This window comes from Pelophylax lessonae (assembly GCF_965119305.1).
Source record: "Pelophylax lessonae genome assembly, chromosome: 5".
Classification (NCBI taxonomy): domain Eukaryota; kingdom Metazoa; phylum Chordata; class Amphibia; order Anura; family Ranidae; genus Pelophylax; species Pelophylax lessonae.
The window spans coordinates 179,518,663-179,544,168 of NC_138772.1; the positions used below are offsets into that span (position 1 = coordinate 179,518,663).

Below are 25,506 nucleotides of genomic sequence, written 5' to 3' on the forward strand. Positions count from 1 at the left end.
GATATAGATACAAGTTGTTTTGGGTGTGGGTGTCAGTACAGTCCCTAGGTGGATCGGTCTCCTCCTCACTGGAATATTATGCAGCATTTAATAGAGTAGCTTAATGTTTAAGAGGTGCTAGAAGAGGATTACTGGATAAACTATGTAAATCCTCATGCAAGCCATGCGGCTTTTAAATTACATACATATTGAAAATCTATATTGAACTGACTACAAGCATGTATATGAATTACCAAAGCAACATGAGCTGGGTATGTTACACTTCTTTACTTTAGAAAAAGCATAGAGTCGAACAGCCCATATCAAACACTGCAAGAAGGAAGTCATTAAGAAAACAGAAATTGGTTCCTTGAGAAGAATCTAATTCTTACTATACTTCAAAAAAAGAATGATTATTACTGTACCTGAGGTTTACACCAACACCAATTTATAGTCATCGATATACCGCATACAGTATTTCAATATGACTAAGCAGCCTAGGTCTGTGCTTTGTTTCCATGGTTACTGAATCCCTAGATTCATGACCATTAAAGATATGTATAATATTTGGGCTAGGTTAACATCTATGAGCTGCTGTAATGCACACATGTGAATGCATGTTTTTACATCTATTAATGCATGCTGCCTAAAGGTAGCCCATTCATTTAAATAAGCGGCCTACTGCATTAACATCACACTTTTTTTTGCAATACACCAAAATGCATAGTAGAGCGCTACAACACAAATGCATTGGAAAGGTGTGTTGGGGTGCCACCAAGAATGAATGGAACTCTAGCGGAATACGCACATTTATATCTGTTAATGCACCACTATCACAGTGCATAAATGTGAACAGAGCCTTAAAGTGATTCTAAAGGCAGAAGGTTTTTTATTTTATTGCATTCTATGCATTAAGATAAAAAAAACCTGTAGGTAGCAGCCCCCCCCCCCCCCAACCAATGCTTTACTGAACCCCCTCTCAATCCAGAGATGTCCGCAACTGTCTCAGCCATCCAGGACTTCTGTCCTCATTGGCTAGAACACAGCAGCGGTGCCACTGGCTCCAGCTGCTGTCAATCAAAGTCAGTTAGCTAATGAAGTGAGAGAGGGGGGCGGGGGCCGAACCGCAGCTCTGTGTCCGAATGGATACACGGCGCTATGACTTGGCTCGGGTGCTCCCATAGCAAGCTGCTTACTGTGGGGGCACACAAAGGGAGGGAGGGGCCAGGAGAACCAAAGAGGGACCCAAGAAGAGGAGGTCCTGGGCTGCCCTGTGCAAAACCAACTGCACAGGAGAGGTAAGTATAACATGTTTATTATTTTTATTTAAAAAACACCAGACTTTACAATCATTTCAAAGTGGTTCTAGAGGCAGAAGGATTTTTATCATAATGCATTCTATACATTAGGATAAAAAACCTTCTGATATTGTTTATATCGGCTTCTTTAGAGCCCATTCACATTGCCGCGACTTGTCAGGCGACTTGTCAGCCTGACAAGTCGCGGTCGGTCGCGGTCCATTGAGTAGTACAGGACCCGTTCTAATAGGAGCGACACAAGTCGCTTCCGACTTAGAAAAAGGGTCCTGTACTACTTTGGGGCGACCTCGGAGTGACTTGCATAGACTTCCATTATGTGAAGTCCCTGCAAGTCGCGCCGAAGTCGCGGTGCACGTGACTTCACAGGTCGCCCCCCAAAGTCGTGTTGCCTCAGTGTGAACCGGCTCTTATCCCCTTCTGTTGTCCTTTTACTGACTTGTTATATCTCTCTCGTTACAAAATTCAATAAAAATGATTTTCAAAAGATAAAAAACCTGTGTGCAGCAGCTTCCCTCTGCCCCCCCCCCCTAATTCTTACCTGAGCCCCATCTCGATCCAGCAATGTTACATGAGAAACTGGACTGTCTGGGACTCTCCCTCCTGATTGGCTGAAACACACAGCAGGTGCCATTGGATCTCACTGCTGTCAAAGTCATTAAGTCTCTACTTTGAGAGTACTGGATGCATTGTCATACATTATGCTGCACTCTCCAAAAAAAATTTCCAATGTAAAAAAAAAAAAAAACCTGAATGCTGCATTTTTTTCCAATAGCTTGCTATTTTACCTAATTAAATGTTAACCTTCAAAACAAATCATAATTAAGCTAAAAATGGAAAACAACCTGTATTGGCATTTACATTTTCAATGTCATCTGGAGAGAGCAAGCCCTAAAGCTTCCCTGCATTCCAAAGGCCCAATAAAAGATGTATGGTGCCATATAATACAATAAAAAAGCAAGTAACACTTACATTTTGTTTGATGATTTATCCAATAAGGCAAACAGACTGAAGTTTCCTTACAGTACACAGCTGTCTGAGCATGTGCAACTGCTTATGGCCACAAATACAACACTAATTACAGAGCACAACGATACGTGGTACAACACTGGATGTGGGCAAGCTGAAATTTGTTAAGATTCATGGCACCCCAATGTGCATATACAAACAAATGCACCTAAATCTCAGCATACACACCATATTCAAATAGAAACACTTTTGTTTTGAGGGCATAAAAGCAAAAGATGTAAATGAACCCTAAAGACAAAAACAGTGCAAGGAAATAAAGCGTATACAGGTAGCAAAATGCATTCACAATAAATATTGCATTTCCTAGAACAGCCTTTTTTAACCAACGTGCCTTCAGATTTCTTCAGGGGTGCCTTGGGAAAATGCTGATAAGTTGCCCCAAAATTTTATACAAGCTGGTGGGTGGATCAAGATTGCCTTTTAGTTCCACAAAGCCACAGGTTTTCATTCTGCACTATTACCCCCTTCTAGCCGCTGGCGACCTAAAAACACATGACGCCTTCAGTTGATAAAGAGGACGTTGGGAACCTGCATAGCGTCCTTGTGTGCCCCTTTCTGTCAGCACTGGGGTCCCATTAGCTGAGTTAGGGAGAAGAGAAACATTGGAATACTAGTCAGTACCAGTGTGCGAAATTGCTTTGTAAGTATAAATAGCCTCTAATGTTAAAGTGGAGTTCCACCCTAAAATGATACTTACCTCCATCTTCTAAACAGCTTCTGGGCATGCCCAGAAGCTGTGGAGGGATGACGCGCGCGCACCGGAAGTGACGGCGGGGCCGTTGCAGTGCATCGTGGGACCGAAGAAGACAGAAGAGGACGCAGAAGAGGATTGCGCTGGCTTCAAGCTGCCCACACCTGAGATGGCAGCGCTGGACAATACTTTTTCAAGGTAAGTATCTGTCCTAAAATGTAAGTGCAACCCGGGACAGATCAGAGGCTATCCATTGTGGAATGCACTAGCCCTGACTGTCCCGGGGGTATTTTTATTAAAAAAAGTATTCCCAGGGTGGAACTCCACTTTAAGTGTCTTACGTGCCTGGATGCTGTTGTGTTACGTAAAACTTGGTTTAGTTTTTTACCCTTTAGAATGGGATTCCTCAAGATGTAGAAACTTTTAAGGGGTGCCTTGACTGAAAAAGGTTGAGAAACACTGTCCTGGAACATCACTGTCTGCAGAACTTAAAACTTTTAGATGGCGTCACCCTGAAGGTGGATTACCCAAATCACTGCACTCCACCTTATCAGAAAAGGCAGTGCTCGTGTCAAAATGAATGTTCTATACCAGGGCAATCTTTATAAAGTTTATTGGAGGTTCAAGGAGAACCAATTCATTTTAGGAATCAGTGTTCCTTCATCAGGGATATTAACAGACATATACACTCACCGGCAAATTCATTAGGTACACCTAGTACCGGGTTGGACCCCCTTTTGCCTTCAGAATGGCCAAATTCTTTGTGGCATATATTCAACAAGGTGTTGGAAACATTCCGCAGAGATTTTGGCCCATATTGACATGAGAGCATCACGCAAGTTACTGCAGATTTGTCAGCTGCACATCCATGATGCGAACCTCCTGTTCCACCACATCCCAAAGGTTCTCTATTGGATTGAGATCTGGTGACTGTAGAGGCCATTGGAGTACAGTGACCTCATTGCCATGTTTAGGAATCCAGTGGTGAGATGATCTGAGCTTTGTGACATGGTGCATTATCCTGCTGGAAGGAGCCATCAGAAGATGGGTACACTGTAGTCATAAAGGGATGGACATGGTCAGCAACAATAATAAGGTAAGCCGTGGTGTTACAATGATACTCAATTGGTACTTAAGGGCCCAAAGTGTGCCAATAAAAAATCCCCCCACGCCATTACACCACCACCACCAGCCTGAACCACTAATAGAAGGCAGGATGGATGGATCCATGCTTCCATGTGATTTATGCCAAACTCTGACTCTACCATCTGAATGTCGCAGCTAAAATTGAGACTCGTCAGACCAGGCAATGTTTTTCCAATCTTCTATTGTCCAATTTTGGTGAGCCTGTGTGAATTGTAGTCTCAGTTTCCTGTTCTTCGCGGACAGGAGTGGCACCCGGTGTGGTCTTCTGCTGCTGTAGCCCATCTGTTTCAAGGTTCTATGTACTGTGCGTTCAGAGATGGTATTCTGCATACCTTGGTTGTAATGAGTGGTTATTTGTTACTGTTGCCTTTCTATCATCTTGAACCAGTCTGCCCATTCTCCTCTGACATCAACAAGGCATTTTTGTCCACACAACTGCTGCTCACTAGGTATTTTCTCTTTTCGGACCATTCTCTGTAAACCCTAGAGATGGTTGTATGTGAAAATCCCAGTAGATCAGCAGTTTTTTAAATACTCAGACCAGCCCGTCTGGCACTAACAACCATGCCATGTTCAAAGTCACTTAAATCCCCTTTCTTCCCAATTCGGACGCTCGGTTTGAACTTCAGCAAGTCTTCTTCACCACGCCTAAATGCATTGAGTTGCTACCATGTGATTGGCTGCTTAGCAATTTGTGTTACCAAGCAATTGAACAGGTGTTCCTAATAAAGTGTCCGGTGAGCGCATTTTTTCCTTCACAAAAAAGAAAGTAGCAGTAGGAGAACCTGGAGGTGCTTGGAACCTTATGGACAGGATGAAATTAAAGTGGTGGTAAACCCAAAACCACAAATGTAATATATTTCAGCTGACAAATCATTGTATGTGGTGGCTTCATTATTTTTCTCACTTTAGACTTTTTTCACACCTCCTGTATTAGATGAATGAGCACAGGGGACAACCTTGGATAGCAGTATTGTGAATCTGGCGGGAGGGAAATGTTGCATGTACTAGCAGATTTACATACACTAAAGAAAACTGAAGCTGAAATTCAGTGAATACTTTATAGGCAGTTACAGAGGAGCTCCATCCCCCCCGCCCAAAAAAAACATTCAAAGGCAGCAGCTCCAAATACTGCAGCTGCCGACTTTTAATATTAGGACACTTACCTGTCCAGGAGTCCCACGATGTCGGCACCGCAGCCAATTTTCCAATTGGCTCTCGGGTGCTGCCGCTGCCTTAACTTGAAAGGTAAGCTGGCTGTGCAGCCTTGCAGCAGTTTCACAGCCAGTTCCCTACTGCGCCACTTTCTGAATGGCCCAGCAAGGGGAGGAGGAGGAGGGGGGCCGAACTTCAAGGTCTGCCAGAAGACCCCCCCCAAAAGGTGCCAAATAGCAGAAGAAGGGGGAGGCAAACAAGCAAAGCTTCCCCCTTTTGGATGGAGCTCTGCTTTAAGGGCCCTTTGACATGGGCGGACCTATCAAGCCTGTCAGTTTTTAAGGCACAGCAAATTGGACCCTTCAGTCTCCTTTACCATTGACATCAATTCTGATCCTATCCTCCAAAAACAGATGATGATGATTTGTTCCCCATCCGTCTGGTGGATCAGATAGAATGCCAGTCGGGTGTACATAGACAAGCAGTTCTTTTACATCTGAGTGCCTATAGAGGAGAGTGAAAAAGAAGAGGGGAGAAGCGCTCTAAGTGCAGACAATTTATTGCAGATAACAAGGCAGGTGATATACACTCACTAGACATGAAGACTGAAAAGCTGTATGTGTCAAAGCAATCCTGCAGCCATCCTCTGGAGGGTGTCCTCTGGTCACAGGAAGCCGTATGCAGTACTGTCACTGGCGGTGGGAGGGAAGAAAGCCGGCTGTCTCCCACAACATCAGCGGTGAGCGGTCAAGCGGCTCGGATCTGCGGTTCCGTGTTGCGAGTGATGGATGGAGGCACTCTCACCCACAGGGATGGTGGGATCTGTCCGATGTGTTACGGCATGCACGACGCGTTTCTGAGCATGCGCGGGGTCCTCTGCACCCGGCGCGCTCTTTCATCAGGTGCTAGAGTGCCGTAGTCTCTGTGGGGCTTTATGTAGTGCTGAACAAGAGGATAATTAGGCACAGCTGAAGTAAGGGGATGGCAACCGCCCACAGCACTGAGCAATAACCTAACCAATCAAACATTTTTGTAGCAATGGGAGAGATTAAAAACAACTTAGAAGTGGAGTGTGATCGGTCGGCTGCCCTTAAATACACATGTATGTGGGCTAGACAACCGCTTATCACAGTGATAGCAAACAATTAGGCAATACAAAACATATAATAAATGTAAAATAGGGGTAAGCCTGGGTTCATCAAGGCTTATGAAGAACATGTAAAAACGTTCCAGGTTTAAAATGATACAATTATAAAAATAAAAAAGTTGATAAAAAGCATCTTTAAAAGGTATATTATAAGAGCTAATGCATAATACCTATACAGGCTGTGGTATGGAGAAACATATAAGCAAATGAAACAATAAAAGGAGGAAGGGGAAGGGGGGGGGGGGAGTAAAAAAGCCTTATATATTGGATAAGAAAATGGAGGATGGATATAACCCATATATAGGTGTACATATGTATATCCTAATAATTATATTTTCTGTATAAAGGATTTTTATATGGATTACCAACTACGGTACCACATGTATGATATATAGGGGAATAAGCCTTCTGATTGCTCAGTAGGTAAACCTTATAAAGTTTGTATAAAAGATTTATATACCAGAACCAGGGCCAAAGTGTATATATTAAAAAATCATCTGATATGATGTGGTGAAAAAATAATAAATAAAGACCAACAGAAAACCCTGATAATAATTATAAGATAGTGTGCACGTCTAATTCTTCATTTAACCCTCGAGGAGCGAGAACATCTAACGTATAGATCCAGAAAGTCTCTCGCATACATAATTTGGAAAATCGTTCTCCCTCCGGCAAGTCTTTGGGAATCGATTCGATAACCCAAATTTTTAGTCCCTCGGTGGATTTTCCGTGGACTTCTGAAAAATGTCGAGGGACACTATGAAGGTCACATCCACCTTCAATAAGACGGCGATGTTTGCCGAATCGTTGTCTGACTGGTCTGATGGTTCGACCTACATAGAGCAACTGGCAGGGGCATATCAGACAATACACCACATAGTCTGTGGAACAGTTGAAAAAATTGTCCAAGACATAGGTTTTGTCATTATGTGTAAAGTTCTTTTGGCCATGTTGCACAAAACTACACATTTTGCATAACTTTTTACGGCAGGCATACATGCCTTTCAGGGGGATCATCCATGACGGATGATTAGTGGCCTTGATGTTCTTTAATTTGCTGGGTGCTATTTTGTTTTTCAAGGTGGTAGCCCTCCTATAAGTCACTTTTGGCTTGTCCAAAATGACCGAGTTCAAGTGGGGGTCTTGTTTTAGGATATCCCAGTGTTTTGATAGAATTTTTTCCATTTTTCTATACTGACAATGGAACTTAGTGACAAAACGAACAGGATGATATTCGCTCTTGGCCCTAGAACTAGGATGTTTCCCTGGAAGATAGGCCTCATAGGCTGAGTTTACCAAATCATCAGGGTAGCCCTTCTCTGAGAATTTTTTCTTTAAGTGTTTACTTTGAGTTAGATAATCTCCATCTCTGGTACAGTTCTGTCGAAGTCGACAGAACTGGCCTTTTGGTATATTTTTCGTCCATTGGGGGTGATGGCAACTCTTATAATGGAGATATGAATTACCTCCCGTGGGTTTGATATAATTTTTGGCATGATCTGATCAAACCCACGGGAGGTAATTCATATCTCCATTATAAGAGTTGCCATCACCCCCAATGGACGAAAAATATACCAAAAGGCCAGTTCTGTCGACTTCGACAGAACTGTACCAGAGATGGAGATTATCTAACTCAAAGTAAACACTTAAAGAAAAAATTCTCAGAGAAGGGCTACCCTGATGATTTGGTAAACTCAGCCTATGAGGCCTATCTTCCAGGGAAACATCCTAGTTCTAGGGCCAAGAGCGAATATCATCCTGTTCGTTTTGTCACTAAGTTCCATTGTCAGTATAGAAAAATGGAAAAAATTCTATCAAAACACTGGGATATCCTAAAACAAGACCCCCACTTGAACTCGGTCATTTTGGACAAGCCAAAAGTGACTTATAGGAGGGCTACCACCTTGAAAAACAAAATAGCACCCAGCAAATTAAAGAACATCAAGGCCACTAATCATCCGTCATGGATGATCCCCCTGAAAGGCATGTATGCCTGCCGTAAAAAGTTATGCAAAATGTGTAGTTTTGTGCAACATGGCCAAAAGAACTTTACACATAATGACAAAACCTATGTCTTGGACAATTTTTTCAACTGTTCCACAGACTATGTGGTGTATTGTCTGATATGCCCCTGCCAGTTGCTCTATGTAGGTCGAACCATCAGACCAGTCAGACAACGATTCGGCAAACATCGCCGTCTTATTGAAGGTGGATGTGACCTTCATAGTGTCCCTCGACATTTTTCAGAAGTCCACGGAAAATCCACCGAGGGACTAAAAATTTGGGTTATCGAATCGATTCCCAAAGACTTGCCGGAGGGAGAACGATTTTCCAAATTATGTATGCGAGAGACTTTCTGGATCTATACGTTAGATGTTCTCGCTCCTCGAGGGTTAAATGAAGAATTAGACGTGCACACTATCTTATAATTATTATCAGGGTTTTCTGTTGGTCTTTATTTATTATTTTTTCACCACATCATATCAGATGATTTTTTAATATATACACTTTGGCCCTGGTTCTGGTATATAAATCTTTTATACAAACTTTATAAGGTTTACCTACTGAGCAATCAGAAGGCTTATTCCCCTATATATCATACATGTGGTACCGTAGTTGGTAATCCATATAAAAATCCTTTATACAGAAAATATAATTATTAGGATATACATATGTACACCTATATATGGGTTATATCCATCCTCCATTTTCTTATCCAATATATAAGGCTTTTTTACTCCCCCCCCCTTCCCCTTCCTCCTTTTATTGTTTCATTTGCTTATATGTTTCTCCATACCACAGCCTGTATAGGTATTATGCATTAGCTCTTATAATATACCTTTTAAAGATGCTTTTTATCAACTTTTTTATTTTTATAATTGTATCATTTTAAACCTGGAACGTTTTTACATGTTCTTCATAAGCCTTGATGAACCCAGGCTTACCCCTATTTTACATTTATTATATGTTTTGTATTGCCTAATTGTTTGCTATCACTGTGATAAGCGGTTGTCTAGCCCACATACATGTGTATTTAAGGGCAGCCGACCGATCACACTCCACTTCTAAGTTGTTTTTAATCTCTCCCATTGCTACAAAAATGTTTGATTGGTTAGGTTATTGCTCAGTGCTGTGGGCGGTTGCCATCCCCTTACTTCAGCTGTGCCTAATTATCCTCTTGTTCAGCACTACATAAAGCCCCACAGAGACTACGGCACTCTAGCACCTGATGAAAGAGCGCGCCGGGTGCAGAGGACCCCGCGCATGCTCAGAAACGCGTCGTGCATGCCGTAACACATCGGACAGATCCCACCATCCCTGTGGGTGAGAGTGCCTCCATCCATCACTCGCAACACGGAACCGCAGATCCGAGCCGCTTGACCGCTCACCGCTGATGTTGTGGGAGACAGCCGGCTTTCTTCCCTCCCACCGCCAGTGACAGTACTGCATACGGCTTCCTGTGACCAGAGGACACCCTCCAGAGGATGGCTGCAGGATTGCTTTGACACATACAGCTTTTCAGTCTTCATGTCTAGTGAGTGTATATCACCTGCCTTGTTATCTGCAATAAATTGTCTGCACTTAGAGCGCTTCTCCCCTCTTCTTTTTGTCTATACAGATTCTTCCTCCTCATCTGTGGAAGAGCAGCTCAGTGCCCACGGACTTTATCCCCTTTAGGATCATCAACCTATTTATGCTATCCCATTGTCCCCTATTGTATTGTACCATTTTATGCCTATGTCTATTTGCAACTACAACCTTTTTTATTGCCTGTGTTTTTTTTTTTTTTTTTTTTCTTTTCCCTTCCCTCCCCTCCCTCCCTCCCTGGATTCAGCTGCTTATTAGTTCTGTTCATCCACCCTTCATATGCTGGAGGTCTTCGTAGCGCTCTGTGTTTTGTTTTTTATAGAGGAGAGTGGGCTGTGTCCGTTCTGACTAAGGCCCCTTTCACACAGAGAGTCCGTTCAGATCTGCCTGTCAGTTTTTCTGGCGGATCTGAATGGACGCCCCATGCATCTCAATGGGGCATCAGATGTCAGCGGAGATATGTCCGCTGACATCCAATCCGTCAAAACCGGACAGATGGAAACCCTATTTTCCATCCGTGTGGTGGATCAGATCAGATGAGAACGGACAATCGGTCTGTTCCCATCCGATTCCCCCATAGAAATGCATGGGGACCTGACAGCTGTGTCTCTGCCTGCTCTGCGGGGATATCGGCGGATCGATCCCCCGCTGAGAAAAACGGAGTCTGCCTGACGGACTCTGTGTGTGAAAGGGGCCTAAGTGGAGCAAACACAGACCAGCAAGCTGCCTGTTGAGCAGGGATCATCTGACAGAATCCCCACTGAGCAGACGGACTCCAACAGAGCCTGCCCCATGTGTAGAGGGCCTATAGCAGACTGTTTTTTTTTCCTTTTTGGATAAAAGTTTTACCTAAATAAATAAAAACGAATAATTGAAAAGGACCCATCAGTGGTAAATGGTTTGTCTGCCAGTGTGCCGTCCTGCCGGTGTGTCTGGCAGGATTTACTGGCAGGATCACCAGGTAAACATAAAGGAAAGAAAGCCTAAAAGAAGGAAAACAAATGCAGCCATCACATCAAAGAAAAAGTAACCTGAACTGTAATAAATGTTTGCTTTTGAGTTTAATACTGCTTTAAAGTATATGTGAATCCACCTTGTAAAGCAACCCATTCCATTTAAAATAGAATTGCAAGGCAAAGAGTGCGTGTGTGTGTGTGCGCGCGCACGCGCGTGTGTGTGTTCTAAATACCGTTTCTTCTTTTTTTTTTTTTTTTTATAAGTGATCACATGCATGAGCCGATTGAACCGTGCACAAAAATAGTCCAGTGTTAACTGCACACAGAAATACAGTCACACAAGCTTGTGCAGGGGAGCAAATCATCAGAAGGCAAAAAAACAGCAGTCCACTGATCCTCCCAGTAAAGAGCTATGCAGACGGATGTGTGAGCAGCAGGCAGAGAAACAGCAGAATACTGATCTTCCCAGTGAGAAGTTGTGCAGGGGGGCATGTCAACATGAGCCTGACCCATTGGATTACAGGTAGGCTGTGCTCCCAAGGAGAACGCAAATAAACAAATTGACCACACTGGGATGGATGTGTTTACAGTATCTCACAAAAGTGAGTACACCCCTCACATTTTTGTAAATATTTTATTATATCTTTTCATGTGACAAGACTGAAGAAATTACACTTTGCTACAATGTAAAGTAGTTGAGTATACAGCTTGTATAACAGTGTACATTTGCTGTCCCCTCAAAATAACTCAACACACAGCCATAAATGTCTAAACCACTGGCAACAAAAGTGAGTACACCCCTGAAATAAATGTGGGGTTATTTTGTACCTCCCCTATTTATTATAAACATGTATTCTCTTATCTATTCCTAGGATAGTTGATCAAAGCTCTGATAAGGTTAATGGAGGGTACAATAATAAAATGTCCAAATTGGGTCCATTTAGCCATTTTCCATCCCCGGTGTCATGTGACTCGTTGGTGTTACAAGGTCTCAGGTGTGAATGGGGAGCAGGTGTGTTAAATTTGGTGTTATCACTCTCACTCTCTAATACTGGTCACTGGAAGTTCAACATAGCACCTCATGGCAAAGAACACTGAGTATCTGAAAAAAAGAATTGCTGCTCTACATAAAAGATGGCGTAGGCTATAAGAAGATTACCAAGACCCTGAAACTGAGCTGCAGCATGGTGGCCAAGACCATACAGCAGTTTAACAGGTCAGGTTCCACTCAGAACAGGCCTCGCCATGGTCAACGAAGAAGTTGAGTGCACGTGCTCAGTGTCATATTCAGAGGTTTTCTTTGGGAAATAGACGTATGAGTGCTGCCAGCCTTGCTGCAGAGGTTGAAGGGGTGGGGGCAGGGGGTTAAGCCTGTCAGTGCTCAGACTATACGCCGCACACTGCATCAAATTGTTCTGCATGGCTGTCGTCCTAAAAGGAAGCCTTTTGTAAAGATGATGCACAAGGAAGCAGGCAAACAGTTTTCTGAAGACAAGCAGACTAAGGACATGGACTGCTGGAACCATGTCCTGTGGTCTGAGACTAAGATAAACTTATTTGGTTCAGATGGTGTCAAGCGTGTGTGGCGGCAACCAGGTGAGGAGTACAAAGACAAGTTTATCTTTCCTACATTCAAGCATGGTGGTGGGAGTGTCATGGTCTGGGGCTGCATGAGTGCTGCCGACACTGGGGAGCTACAGTACATTGAGCGAACATCGAATGCCAACATGTCCTGTGACATACTGAAGCAGGAGTGTCAGGATCCGGACTGGTAGCAGGAGCGGTACAGGGAGTGGATCCGCTGTGTCAGTGAGGGAATGGCGTGGACCGTACCAGAGAATCGGTTCTAAGTAGTTACTGGCTTTCACCAGAGCCCGCCGCAAAGCGGGATGGTCTTGCTGCGGCTGTAACTACCAGGTCGTGTCCTCCGGTAGCGGCTCAACCTCACTGACTACTGAGATAGGCGTAGTACAAAAGGGACAGGCAGAGGCGTAGTCAGACGTAGCAAAGGTCAGGGCAGGCAGCACAGGTTCGGAGGCGGTAATCGTTAGCAAAGGGTTCGGCAACATGCAAGGGATTATACAAATAACGCTTTCACTAGGGCACTAAGGCAACAAAGATCCGGCAAGGGCAGGTCACTTATATAGGAAACAGTAAGGGAGGTTTTGGGCCAGGCACCAATTACTGGTGCACTGGCCCTTTAAATTTCAAACAGCCGGCGCGCGCGCTCCCTATGGTGCAGGGACGCGCACGCTGGGAAGCATGGGAGCGGGGAGCGGCGGAGAGAGCCGGAGCGGGCACAGATGAGTGGACCTGGGGCGCGGGACGCGCGCGGGGACACCTCGCAGCGCGGAGCGCGTCCCCGGCGGAGGCAGGGACCGAATGTCCCCGGTCAGAGAGTCTGACCGGGGTACTCTGCAGGGACGAACGCTGCGAGCGCTCCGGTCCAGGAGCAGGGACAGGAGCGCTCAGCGTTACACAGAGCATGATCCCCTCCCTTCACAGACTGGGCTGTAGGGCAGTATTCTAACATGATAATGACTCCAAACACACCTCCAAGACGACCACTGCCTTGCTAAAGAAGCTGAGAGTAAGGGTGAAGGAATGGCCAAGCATGTCTTCAGACCTAAACCCTATTGAGCATCTGTGGGGCATCCTCAAACAGAAGGTGGATTAGCACAAGTTCTCCAACATCCACCAGCTCCGTGATGTCATCATGGAGGAGTGGAAGAGGACCTGTGAAGCTCTGGTGAACTCCATGCCCAAGAGGGTTGAGGCAGTGCTGGAAAATAATGGTGGCCACACAAAATATTGACACTTTGAGCCCAATTTGGACATTTTCCCTTAGGGATGTACTCACTTTTGTTGCCAGTAATTTAGACCATAATGGCTGTGTGTTGAGTTTTGAGGGGACAGCAAATTTACTCTGTTATACAAGCTGTACACTCACTACTTTACATTGTAGCAAAGTGTCATTTCTTCAGTGTTGTCACATGAAAATGAATAAAATATGTACAAAAATGTGAGGGGTGTACTCACTTTTGTGAGATACTGTACATGTCTGATGTGGTCATCTTGAAATAGGAAAGCAGGGGGACCGATATAAATGAATGAATTGATTAGGTGGGCCTACTTTCTCTGTTGTTTTTGGTATATAAAGGAAAGTGTGCAATCAGATTGTAAGGCGTGCGTCAACTTTATGATGTTTAAATGGCAGGAAGAAGCCCCAGGGGTTACCGTCACTGGAGTCTGTGCCCACGGAAAGCCCATATAGCACAAATAATAATGAACAGAAAATCCACATTAAATGAAAAATACATGTTAAGTCCATGTGCAAATTCCTATATGCTTAATTATGTTCAAGAGCATGGACTCATTTCCCATCTGCAATAGTTTGCAGCATGCTCCTGCAACTCACAAAGATATTACATCAGATTAGCAAATAGAGGATGACAGCATGGAGGACCATATTATCGAAAGCCAAATGACATTCAGATCAGCTCATACAGCACTCATCTCATAAACAGCTTGTTTTTTAGGGCTGCTACACATGTGCCCATCTAATAGTTTCAAAAAACTATTAGATGGGCACCTTAAAGACCCCAACATACAGGGGTACACAATGTACGGTTAACAGCAAACACACACATTATAGGTTAAACTGGATGGACTGATGTCTTTTTTCAACCTCACTATGTAACATGGGTATAGCAATTTGTTTAGCCCGGATCAAAGATAAAATGTATTCCTGGTAACAAAAAGCCAAAACCCCAATAAAGCAACTGGCATAGCATCAAGCAGATATACTGAACCCTTTTTACATGGTTAAAAATTAAATTCACTCATCGCCACATAGAGATCAATTGATCACCCATTCCGTGTCACATTACACTGTGAAGAACCAGTAAAGAAGACATCAATGGATACAGTACCCGCTTCTGTTATCATAAATGATGTGCAATCTAACAATCCATTGTTATTACAGAACAGCATGCATTACATAGCAGACGTACAATCCCAAATCACCAGCATAAAGCCTTATTACCATCTGCACAGTCGTCGTAGCACCAGTCCAGCTCGTAGTAATCCTGCTCTATAAATTTCTGCATAGTCAGTGTTCCCTATCGCATCAATTAATCGACTGTCTAGTGCTTTTCCGAGGTCAGGTGAAGCACAACCAGGCCTGTCTGTTTTCACCATGCTCCGATGTCCGATAAGCTTCACAGGACTGTGACACCATAAAAAAACATCTTTTAAGAGAATAAGACACGTGTGGAAGAAAACGATAAGAAAGGAAAAATATAAAATCACAAGAGACCAGTTGAAAATCCTGCAGTGGGCAGCATGCTTTGATCAAGAAGCAATGTTGAAGCATCCTGTATGGGAGTAGACACGATCGCCCTATCAATGAGCTGAGATGATGACGTCAGGGCCACACACCACCACTGCCTGCTGTATAGCCTTCCGCTCGGGTCCCTGCATATCACTTCTCTTACAGGTTTCCATGGAGACTAGCCGGGAAATGATGCCGAGGATGCAGGGAAGGTCTCCAGCATGATCGGATTTAAAAAGACGCTTATGGGAAATTAAGCTGAATGATCGCCCGTATTACAAGACAGCAAACAGTACGAGGGTGCAGACTTGTATGACTATCTTACTACTTTCAGCTTGTCTTTACCTTTTACTTTAATAAAAGCGACCTTATAAAAAGTACAGTGCAACTCATTCAAATCTAGTAAAACTGTTTTTTTTTTTTACAAGCATATGTAATAATCTTACAAAAACACTGCAGTTTTAAGTAGTTAGGCAATGATAATGTCAACAAATGTACAAAGATGATCTAAAGCAAACATAAGGGTGAATTTACAAAGAACAACGCAGGGGTGTCCAACTGCCGCCCAAAACGGCTATGAATAAGGCCCAACACAAAGTCATAAACTTACTTAACCACTTCCGGACCGCCCACCACAGCTATACTGCGGCAGGGCGGCCCTCCTGCGTGAACCGACGTAGGTATACGTCGGTCACACGCCTGCAGCTTGGGGGGCAAGAATGCGCCGCCGCCGGCACGCTCCCGCCCCCACTTGTCAGCGGGGAGTCCGATGCACAGGGCAGATGGCTCCGACTGCCGCCTGACACCCGCAATCACTCCCCGTTGAGAGAGAAGAATAGTCAGCTATTGTAAACACAGCTGACCGTTCTCTCTCTGCAATGATCACAAAGCTCCTGTGATCCTTCTATATAGGAACACAGGTCTCTGTGATCATTTCACAAGCCACGCCCCCAAACAGTTAGAAACACGCCCCTAGGTACACATTTAACCCCTTGATAACTTACTGGGTTAACCCCTTCCCTGCCAGTGTCATTATTACAGTAACAGGGCATATTTTTAGCACTGATTACTGTAGAAATGTCACTGGTCCCCCCAAAAGTGTCAAAAATGTCAGTCAGGGGTCCGATCTGTCCAAATACGCTTATTGAGATTTTTTTTTACCAAAAATATGTAGCAGAAAACAAATTGGTCTAAAATGTAAAAAATTGAGAATTTTAAATTTTTTTTTTTTGGGGGGGGGGGGGTGTTATATAGCAGAATGTATAAAATATTGTTTTTTGTTGTTTTTTTTTTTCCCAGAATTGTCGCTCTTTTTTGTTTATAGCGCAAAAATCTCCATTAGTGGGGGGGGGGGAATGACATCAATTTTATTTGGGTACAGCGTCGCACGACCGCGCAATTGTCCGGTAAAGTAACGCAGTGCCGAATCACAAAATATGGCCTGGTCATTAAGGGGGCAAATCCTTCCGGTCCAGAAGTGGTTAAAAATGTTGATTTTTTTTTTTAATACAACATCTCACAAAAGTGAGTACACCCCTTACATTTTTGTAAATATTTTATTCATTTTCATGTGACAACACTGAAGAAATGACACTTTGCTACAATGTAAAGTAGTGAGTGTACAGCTTGTATAACAGAGTAAATTTGCTGTCCCCTCAAAACTCAACACACAGCCATTATGGTCTAAATTACTGGCAACAAAAGTGAGTACATCCCTAAGGGAAAATGTCCAAATTGGGCTCAAAGTGTCAATATTTTGTGTGGCCACCATTTTGTAAATATTTTATTATATCTTTTCATGTGACAACACTGAAGAAATGACACTTTGCTACAATGTAAAGTAGTGAGGGTACAGCTTGTATAACAGTGTAAATTTGCATTCCCCTCAAAATAACCCAACACACATCCATTAATGTCTAAACCGCTGACAACAAAAGTGAGTACACCCCTAAGTGGAAATGTCTAAATTGGGCCCAAAGTGTCAATATTTTGTGTGGCCACCAGTATTTACACAGCCATTAGGCCCCTTTCACACTTGTGCGACTTGTCCTGCGATTTGGGACTGCAAGGTCGCAGACTCCATGATTTCCAATGAGTACCGTTCATATCTGTATGACTTCAAGTCGTAACGACTTCAAAGTAGTCCCTGCACTACTTTGGGATGATTTTAATGTGTTTTGAGGTCCAAAGACATAGGCATTGCTTCAAGCCCAGCCAAAATCATAGCAAAATTGCAGCAGCAAGATTGCGTGACTTGTAGGTCGCATAAGTGTGAAAGGGGCCTTAATGTCTAAACCGCTAACAACAAAAGTGAGTACACCCCTAAGTGAAAATGTCATGTGAAGTTCTAGTGAACTCGATGCCCAAGAGGGTTAAGGCAGTGCTGGAAAATAATGGTGGCCACACAAAATATTGAGGCCCAATTTGGATATTTTCACTTAGGGGTGTACTCACTTTTACACTGTTATACAAGCTGTACACCCACTACTTTACATTGTAGCAAAGTGTCATTTCTTCCCTGTTGTCACATGAAAAGATATAACAAAATATTTACAAAAATGTGAGGGGTGTACTCACTTTTGTGAGCTACTGTATATATAACTTTTTGTAAAAATGTGTTTACACTTTGTGAACACATGCGGCCCAAGAACAATTTGACCGTGCCTTTTTACTGGACTTTTATACGTTTTATCTTCCCAAAGAAAAACATCCCAGTCTTCACAATCACACCTTATTCATGTCATCAGTTTTTGGCAGCATCTACAGGCGCATCTCATAAAATTATGTCTTAATAAAACCCAGTGGGCCAACACAAGCAGATGACATGGCTCCCCAAATCATCACTGACTGTGGAAACTTCACACTGGACCTCATGCAACTTGGATTCTGAGTTTCTCCACTATTCCTCCAGACTCTGGGACCTTGATTTCCAGATGAAATGCACATATTTCCACAGTCCATGATGATTTGGGGAGACATGTCATCTGCTTGTGTTGGCCCATTGGGTTTTATCAAGACATAATTTTATGTTTTATCAAGTCCAAAGTCAGCACAGCCCTCTAACAGGATGTTCTAGAGCACTTCATCCTTCCTTCTGCTGACCAGCTTTATGGAAATGCTGATTTCATTTTCCAGCAGGACTTGGCACCTGCCCACACTGCCAAAAGTAACAATACCTGGTTTAATGATCATGGTATCACTGTGCTTGATTGGCCAGCAAATTTGCCTGACCTAAACCCCATAGAGAATCTGTGGGGTATTGTCAAGAGGGAGATGAGAGACACTAGACCCAACAATGCAGACGAGCTGAAGGACGCTATCAGCCCCGGTTCACACTTATGCGAGTGCGGGGTTCGCATGTAATGTCGGAGCGCACTGCTCCTTCATTACATGTGATCGGCTGTGCGGTGCGAGTTTAGCCATACACTTTGTATGGCTAAATTCGCACCCGCAGCAAACTCGCACAGGACACTTTTTGGCAGCCGCATCAGGATCGGATCGCACAGCGATTCACACTTATGCGATCCGATCCTGTGCGAACTGCACGATCGCACTGCGATATACGATCAAACTGGGGGTGTCGTTAAGATTACATTGACACCCCCAGCGTATCGCATATGGCAGTGTGAACTGCCGGGGGTGCGTGTGCGATGCAGGAACAGGCTGCGGATTCGCAGCCTTCCCGCATCGCATAAGTGTGAACCGGACCTCAAAGCAACCGCGACTTCAAGAACAACTCAGCAGTGCCACAGGCTGATCGTCTCCATGCCATGCCACATTGATGCAGTAATTAATGCAAAGAGGGAGCCCCCACCAAGTATTGAGTGCATACTATACTGTACATGGACATACTTTTCAGTAAGCCAACATTTCTGTATTAAAAATCCTTTTTTTTATGGGTCTTATGTAATATTGAAATTTTCTGAGATACTGAATTTTGGGTTTTCACTAGCTGTAAGTCATAATCATCAAAATTAAAAGAAAGATATGTTTGAAATATATTATTCTGTGTGTAACGCATCTATATAAATTATAGGAGTTTCACTTTTTGAATTGAATTACTGAAATAAATTAACTTTTTGATGATATTCTAATTTTTATGAGATGCACCTATATACACACAGCTAAAAAATAAATAAAGGAACACTTTGAAAACACATCAGATCTCAATGGGGAAAAATATAATGCTGGATATTTATACTGATATGGAATGAGGAATGTGTTAGGAATGAAAGGATGCCAAATTTTCTGATGGGAATGAAAATTATGAACCTACAGAGGCCTGAATTCAAAGATACCCAGAAAATCAAAGTGAAAAAATGATGCAGCAGGCTCGTCCATTTTGCCGAAATGTCCTTGCGGCAACTCAAAATGGTAGTCAGTAGTTTGTATGGCCCCCACATGCTTGTATGCATGCCTGACAATGTGCATAGTTACATTTGTCAAAGCTGGATGTAACTATGTAGAAAAATACAATACTTGGAATTAATCTTTAAACTTTGATCTCTAGATGAATAAAAGTGAGATAAAGTGTAGAGGAATATATAATTTGAGTGATTAGATACCTCACACCACTCGGTGTACAAAGTACTGCAGTCATACAGTGTATATGTAATGGAATGTGGAGTTGCACTGATAACACCTAATAGTAAATACCAGCAATTACGTAGTACATCAATAAATGTAGAAATCAAGGAAACTCACCACCCAGAGATGGAATATAAATGTGTAGTATTTTTTGTATTCACGCAATTTGACAAAGCGTTTTACTTATTATGAAAATTAAAGAAGATCTTAAAGAGGAAGTAAACCCTCCTCTGACAGTTTTACCTATAGGTAAGCCTATGATAAGGCTTACCTATAGGTACTGTAAATATCTCCTAAACATGTACCGTTTAGGAGATATTTACCTTTCATGCAGCCAGTGACGTCACTGGCGCATGCGCTCTGAAGGAACGGCCGCTGGTGCCGTTTCTTCAGAGACCCGTGCCGTGACTGTCGGCTCCCGCGCGCGTGCGCGGGAGTGACGTCACCGCGGCTCCGGACAATCAGATAGCCGGATGCCGCGATCCCGGAAGACGGGCGACTGGACATGTCGCCCCTTAATACAGGTAAGCGCGCTGCACAGCGGAGGCTCGTTCTAAGGTAAGTATTGCATAATGAGCTAGTATGCAATGCATACTAGCTCATTATGTGTTTCTCTTACAGGTTGCCAAAAAAAAACAAATACGGGTTTACAACCTCTTTAAACCAACTTCTTGTGTTTTAACATAATTTAAATGAACAGATATTTCAAATAATGTTATCTTCCAAGATATTTACTAATTCTCTCAAATGTAATGGAGATGAAAAGAGGATGATGGGTACTTGTAGCCCTATCCTAAGGTGGCAGCCATGACTCACTCCATAGATACAGTGAAGTTAGTAAATAAAGTCTCCCTAGGGCAGGAGGTGTGTTAATTGCAGGATTCCCGGGTGAATATAAAGAAAAGAAACCCATAAAAAGAAAGCTAATAGAGCCACCGCATCTAAGGACTGGCAAGCTGTAATAAATAAATTTTTTGGGTTAGGTACACTTTAGCTGACAGAGGTTTTCATATGCTAACTGTATAATCCAATCTTATCTTCTTGCTTTGATATGAAAAGCTAGTTAATCCCCTTGGCACCAGCCGTATGTATATATATGCAGCCTCTTTGTGGGTGGGCCTTAACGCTGAGCGGCCGCATATATGCGGCCCTGTGTTTACAACTAACCATGCTGAGAGCGTGCCCCATACTTGCGATCGGGAGCTTTCTGATCATGTGACCGCTGTGACAGCGAAACACAGCAGTCACATGACCCGAATGCCCACCTCCGCCTCCCAGCTTTTAGAATTCTAACGATAATAGCACCAGCTTAAGCACACAAATTGAATCAGTAGTTTAAATAGAATATTCTAGAATTCGTTGCTCACTGCCGCGGGTCACAAGTTTTGGACAGGCAACTGCTTTTACAGATTTCAAGGGATGAGCTTGGTTGTGTCCAGATCCAAGTCGGAACCCACGTGGCCGAGTCCACCAGCAAGCAGTCATCTGTACTGGGCCAATCATTTACAGTACATGGGATGTTGTAGATCTGTGGCTGTGGGGTGGGAAATGCCTGAGCTGCTTATGTTTGGTCCAGTACAGTAATGGCTTCCTAGAAGGTTTGCTCCCATGGGTTTGGACTTGGATCCAAACACACCCGAGCTCATTCCTACAGATTTCCATCGCAGCTCTACTGTTGATCCATCACAAATATTATTTGAAAATTATGAGCAATACTAAAAAGACAGTGTTGGCTTGCAAGGAAAAAGTGTTTGGAACCCCAACGAAAAATGTTGCCTTAAAGTGGTTGTAAAGCCAGAAGGTTTTTTTTTTCTTTATTATAATGCATTCTATGCATTAGGATAAAAAAAACCTTCTGTGTGCAGCAGCCCCCCTTAATCCAGCGATGTTGTACAAGAGACTCGCCAATCTGGGACTCTCCCTCCTGATTGGCTAAGACACAGCAGCGGGCGCTATTGGCTCCTGCTGCTATCAAAGTCAGTGAGTCAATGGGGACAGAGAGGGGGCAGGGCCGAGTCGTGGCTCCGTGTCTGAATGGACACATGGAGCTGCAGCTCGGCTAGGGTGTCCCCATAGCAAGCCAATTGCTGTGGGGGCAATCAGCTGGAGTGAGAGCCGGGAGCACCGAAAAGGAACCCAAGAAGAGGGGGATCTTGGCTGCCCTGTGCAAACCCACTGCACAGAGCAGGTAAGTACAACATGTTGGTTATTTTTATACAAAAAAAAAAACCACGAGACTTTAGTATCACTTTAAAAACACACACTATGGTAAAAAAAAAATATAAATACTTTACACTCCAGCTGCGCCAACAGCGCCTAAGCAAGGGCAAGTTCACAGAGCTCAGCACTGGGATCCCTCAGCATTCCCAGTATCTCACCAAAAGGTCTCCGATTTCACCATCACCTAGGCTCTGTGGGTAGAAGCGGATATGTATGGTAAATGTATCTATATTTTTTTATTATTTTTCTCAATAATTGTTCTTATACGGTACAGGGGTCTTTGGCTGTCCGCTTTAAGAGGTAGTGCGTGTTTTCTAATCAATATCCCAGGTATCAAAATATAGAGAATGACTGGAAATCCCCTTGCTTCTTTGATCTGCGTTTGCCCTTCCAGTGCTCCTTACAATCAAGACCAGATATAGGTGGGGGGAGGTGACCACTTTTTGTATTATCGTTCATATTTATATTGGCCAGGCAATGCACTGACACCTTTGCTGCCATTGGGCAATGTGCTGGGTGTTCAGTGTGACCCTGTGCCTTTAAGGAGGGGTGGGCTCCCTCCAATCACCAGTCCTCCATCTATCCATTAGAATGCATGTGCTCTCATTGTGGAGACACTTTAAATGGTAGAGTTAGCGTCTTCAGATATCAGGGTGCCTTGCCGTGGCCTGCAGCTTACGCATGTATTTGAAAATGTGTGCAACTAAACCCCTGTATTTAATGCACGCTGTTAGAAAGGTCAATTCGGTTGGTTTTGGCTGGTTGGTAAGTATTGACTGGAATTCCCCTTGCTTTTTTGATCAAAATATAGAGAGGCTGTAAATAACTTCTTATTGTTATGACCCTTGTTGCACAGAGAACGATTCTTCGTCGGTGGATTTACCCGGAAATCCCCACCACGTCTCTGTTCATAGCTAAATTATCTTATGTTTTCCGCATGGATTAGGTGGAGGGTTGGGAATCTTTTTTTTTTTAAACCATGCCCGCTGGTTATTCAACAATATAGTACAATATTTCCAATACACCCAGTGGTACCAAACTAGATTATTAACCAATGACCCTCATATTGACATCTTATACCCCATCTAACCTGTAATATGTTTTGTAATCTATTGACTGAAGCCTACCCAATTTTCCTCTAGCTTTTAACCACTAGACCAACCCTCATCCATCAAAGTGCTTGTTACGATTCACCTCTGGACCCAGCATTGCTAGCTCGCCACCAAGTAGTACTAAAAAAAATGTGCATTGTTGTTCTCTTGTTTTATTGGCCCAGTGTTGCAGCCAGTCTTAGGCCTCTAGGACACTGGACGTTTTTACAGCTGCTGTTTTTGGCATCAGACGATTTTTTTTCTGCAGCCAGTAAACTCCCCAGCATGTTATCCTATGTGTCCATGCACACACAGGCTGCTATCAGCAGTTTTTGGCAGGGGTGTTTTATGGCTAGAAAAAAAAATGCAGAACTAGTGGGTTTGAAGAGGAGGTTTTCAGCTGTAAAAACACTCTAACGCTGATAAAAGCTGAAAAACTTGGCTATTCAGAGTTTATCAGCGTTTTTGAGCCATAAGCTTTTATGGGAGTATAGTTTTCCTAAAAAAAAGCTGAAAAACGCTACTGCAAAAACTCTGAAAAACTCATTCTACAGCTACAGCTAACGTTACCGGCTTTTTATACCGTCCAGTGTGCATGAGGCCTCATTGTCAATTGTATCCTCGCATTAAAAATAAAAAATAATAAAAAAAATAAAAAGAGGTAGCTAGTGAGACAACAATATTATCTAGCCTACCACTGTCCATTCATTATAAAAAAAAATAAAAATCATACTGGGAATCACAATTCGAAAAAATATGCCCTGAGCATAAGCAAACGCCTGCACCAAAAAGCTCCCATCTCCATGAAACTTTTTCACTACAGTGTATGAAAATTATATAGAGGCAGCAAAACCACAATAAAGTGAACCTACAAAATATAATACTAACTATAATTCTATAAAAACTCTGTGGAATACATTAATGCTGATACATATTACTGCTCATCTCCATATCCTATGTGTTGCACTGATAGCCTCTGCTAAGATCTGAAGAGGAAGAATACTTGCCTGTGGCCCCGGTTCTTTAGTGAGTCAATGTTTCGGAACACCATACAGGAGACTGCCAATCTATTACAATGGACGGGGAACTGTGCCAGCACTACTTGTTCCTATTTGTCAAAGTCAAAATCACCTTGTGGCCAGGCAACTAATCTAGCAAACAGGAAGAGTGACATATTTGCACTGTTCTATGATAACAACCACTCACCGAAAAAGGAGAATACAGTACCATGGTCTATGTTCCCAAGGTGATCTGCCAGGGACATTAAAAGAGCCACCCCTTTCCCTCTGATCACCAAGTTCACAATGATATTTCATAACGGACAATGAACTTTGGAAATGCAACCACGACAGGTTCCCTAACCTGACGTAGGGCAACAATGCTTATACACTGTATTTATGAGAGCAGCCTTGCCAACATAGGGCAGGAAGTACAATACTAGCAGGATCACCAGGTGAAAATAAAGGGAAAAAAACACTGAAAACAGAAAACGAACGTTGCTTTCACATCTTAGGATTGGCAAGCTGAAGTAGGACCTTGAAGAAGGGGGTACACCCCAAAAGCTTGTCATGAAAATGGTATGTTAGTGCAAATAAAGTATCACGGACAGTACTCAATTGTTTCTGATACACTTTAACAAACTATATTGTGCCGTTTAATTAATTGATACGCTGCTTGGCCTTGCAGACCAGTATTTGCTATACAGGGCTGAAGGCAGAACCAGTTTAGTTGAAAATCATCATATAAAAGTAATTAATTAATACATGTCCGCAAACAGTATATAACTATAATATCACGTGTAATCCTTAAAGTGGTTCTAAAGCCTCTCCCCCCCCCTTTATTTACCCGAGCGCTCATTCGATCCAGCGCCATGCATGTCTGCAGCTCTTTTCTCCCCTCACTTCCGTGTCTCTTTGGCTTTGCTCGGGCACCAGTAGCTATTGGTTCCCAGTGCTGTCAATGTGACAAGGGAGCGGGGGGGGGGGGGATGGGGCCGAGTCCTGCTGTCTGTGTCAATGCACGCAGCAGCGGGGCTCGGGAGCGAGCACGCTAGGCTTGTGACGGTATCAGATTTTCATGCTGCGATTAATTGATTAAGGTTTTGTCACGGTATACGGTATTATCACGGTATTCTATTATTAAATTTAAATTATTAAATTTCCACCTCACTTCAATTTCATTGCTGAATTTAGGGGCTTTGGTTCACTTATGCACATTATTATATAGTCAGTCAGTACAGACTCTGTGAACCAGGCCTAAAATAGGTCA

The 25,506-nt window shown here is 43.2% G+C and overlaps 1 protein-coding gene across 12 annotated transcripts in view; it reads right to left on the reverse strand.

The window, feature by feature from the left end:
- TRAK1 (trafficking kinesin protein 1) overlaps positions 1–25,506 on the reverse strand; it is a 326,839-nt gene that overhangs the window by 119,600 nt on the left and 181,733 nt on the right. The window contains exon 1 of one of the 12 annotated variants that reach the window (XM_082258141.1): positions 15,053–15,409. The exons of 9 other annotated variants lie outside the window; for them this stretch is intronic. In XM_082258141.1, coding sequence (XP_082114267.1) covers positions 15,053–15,116 — 64 coding nt within the window. In that variant the 5' untranslated portion in view covers positions 15,117–15,409. Of the gene's footprint in view, positions 1–15,052; positions 15,410–25,506 lie in introns of those variants that run through there. 2 more of the 12 variants (XM_082258138.1, XM_082258137.1) reach the window with 2 other exon arrangements.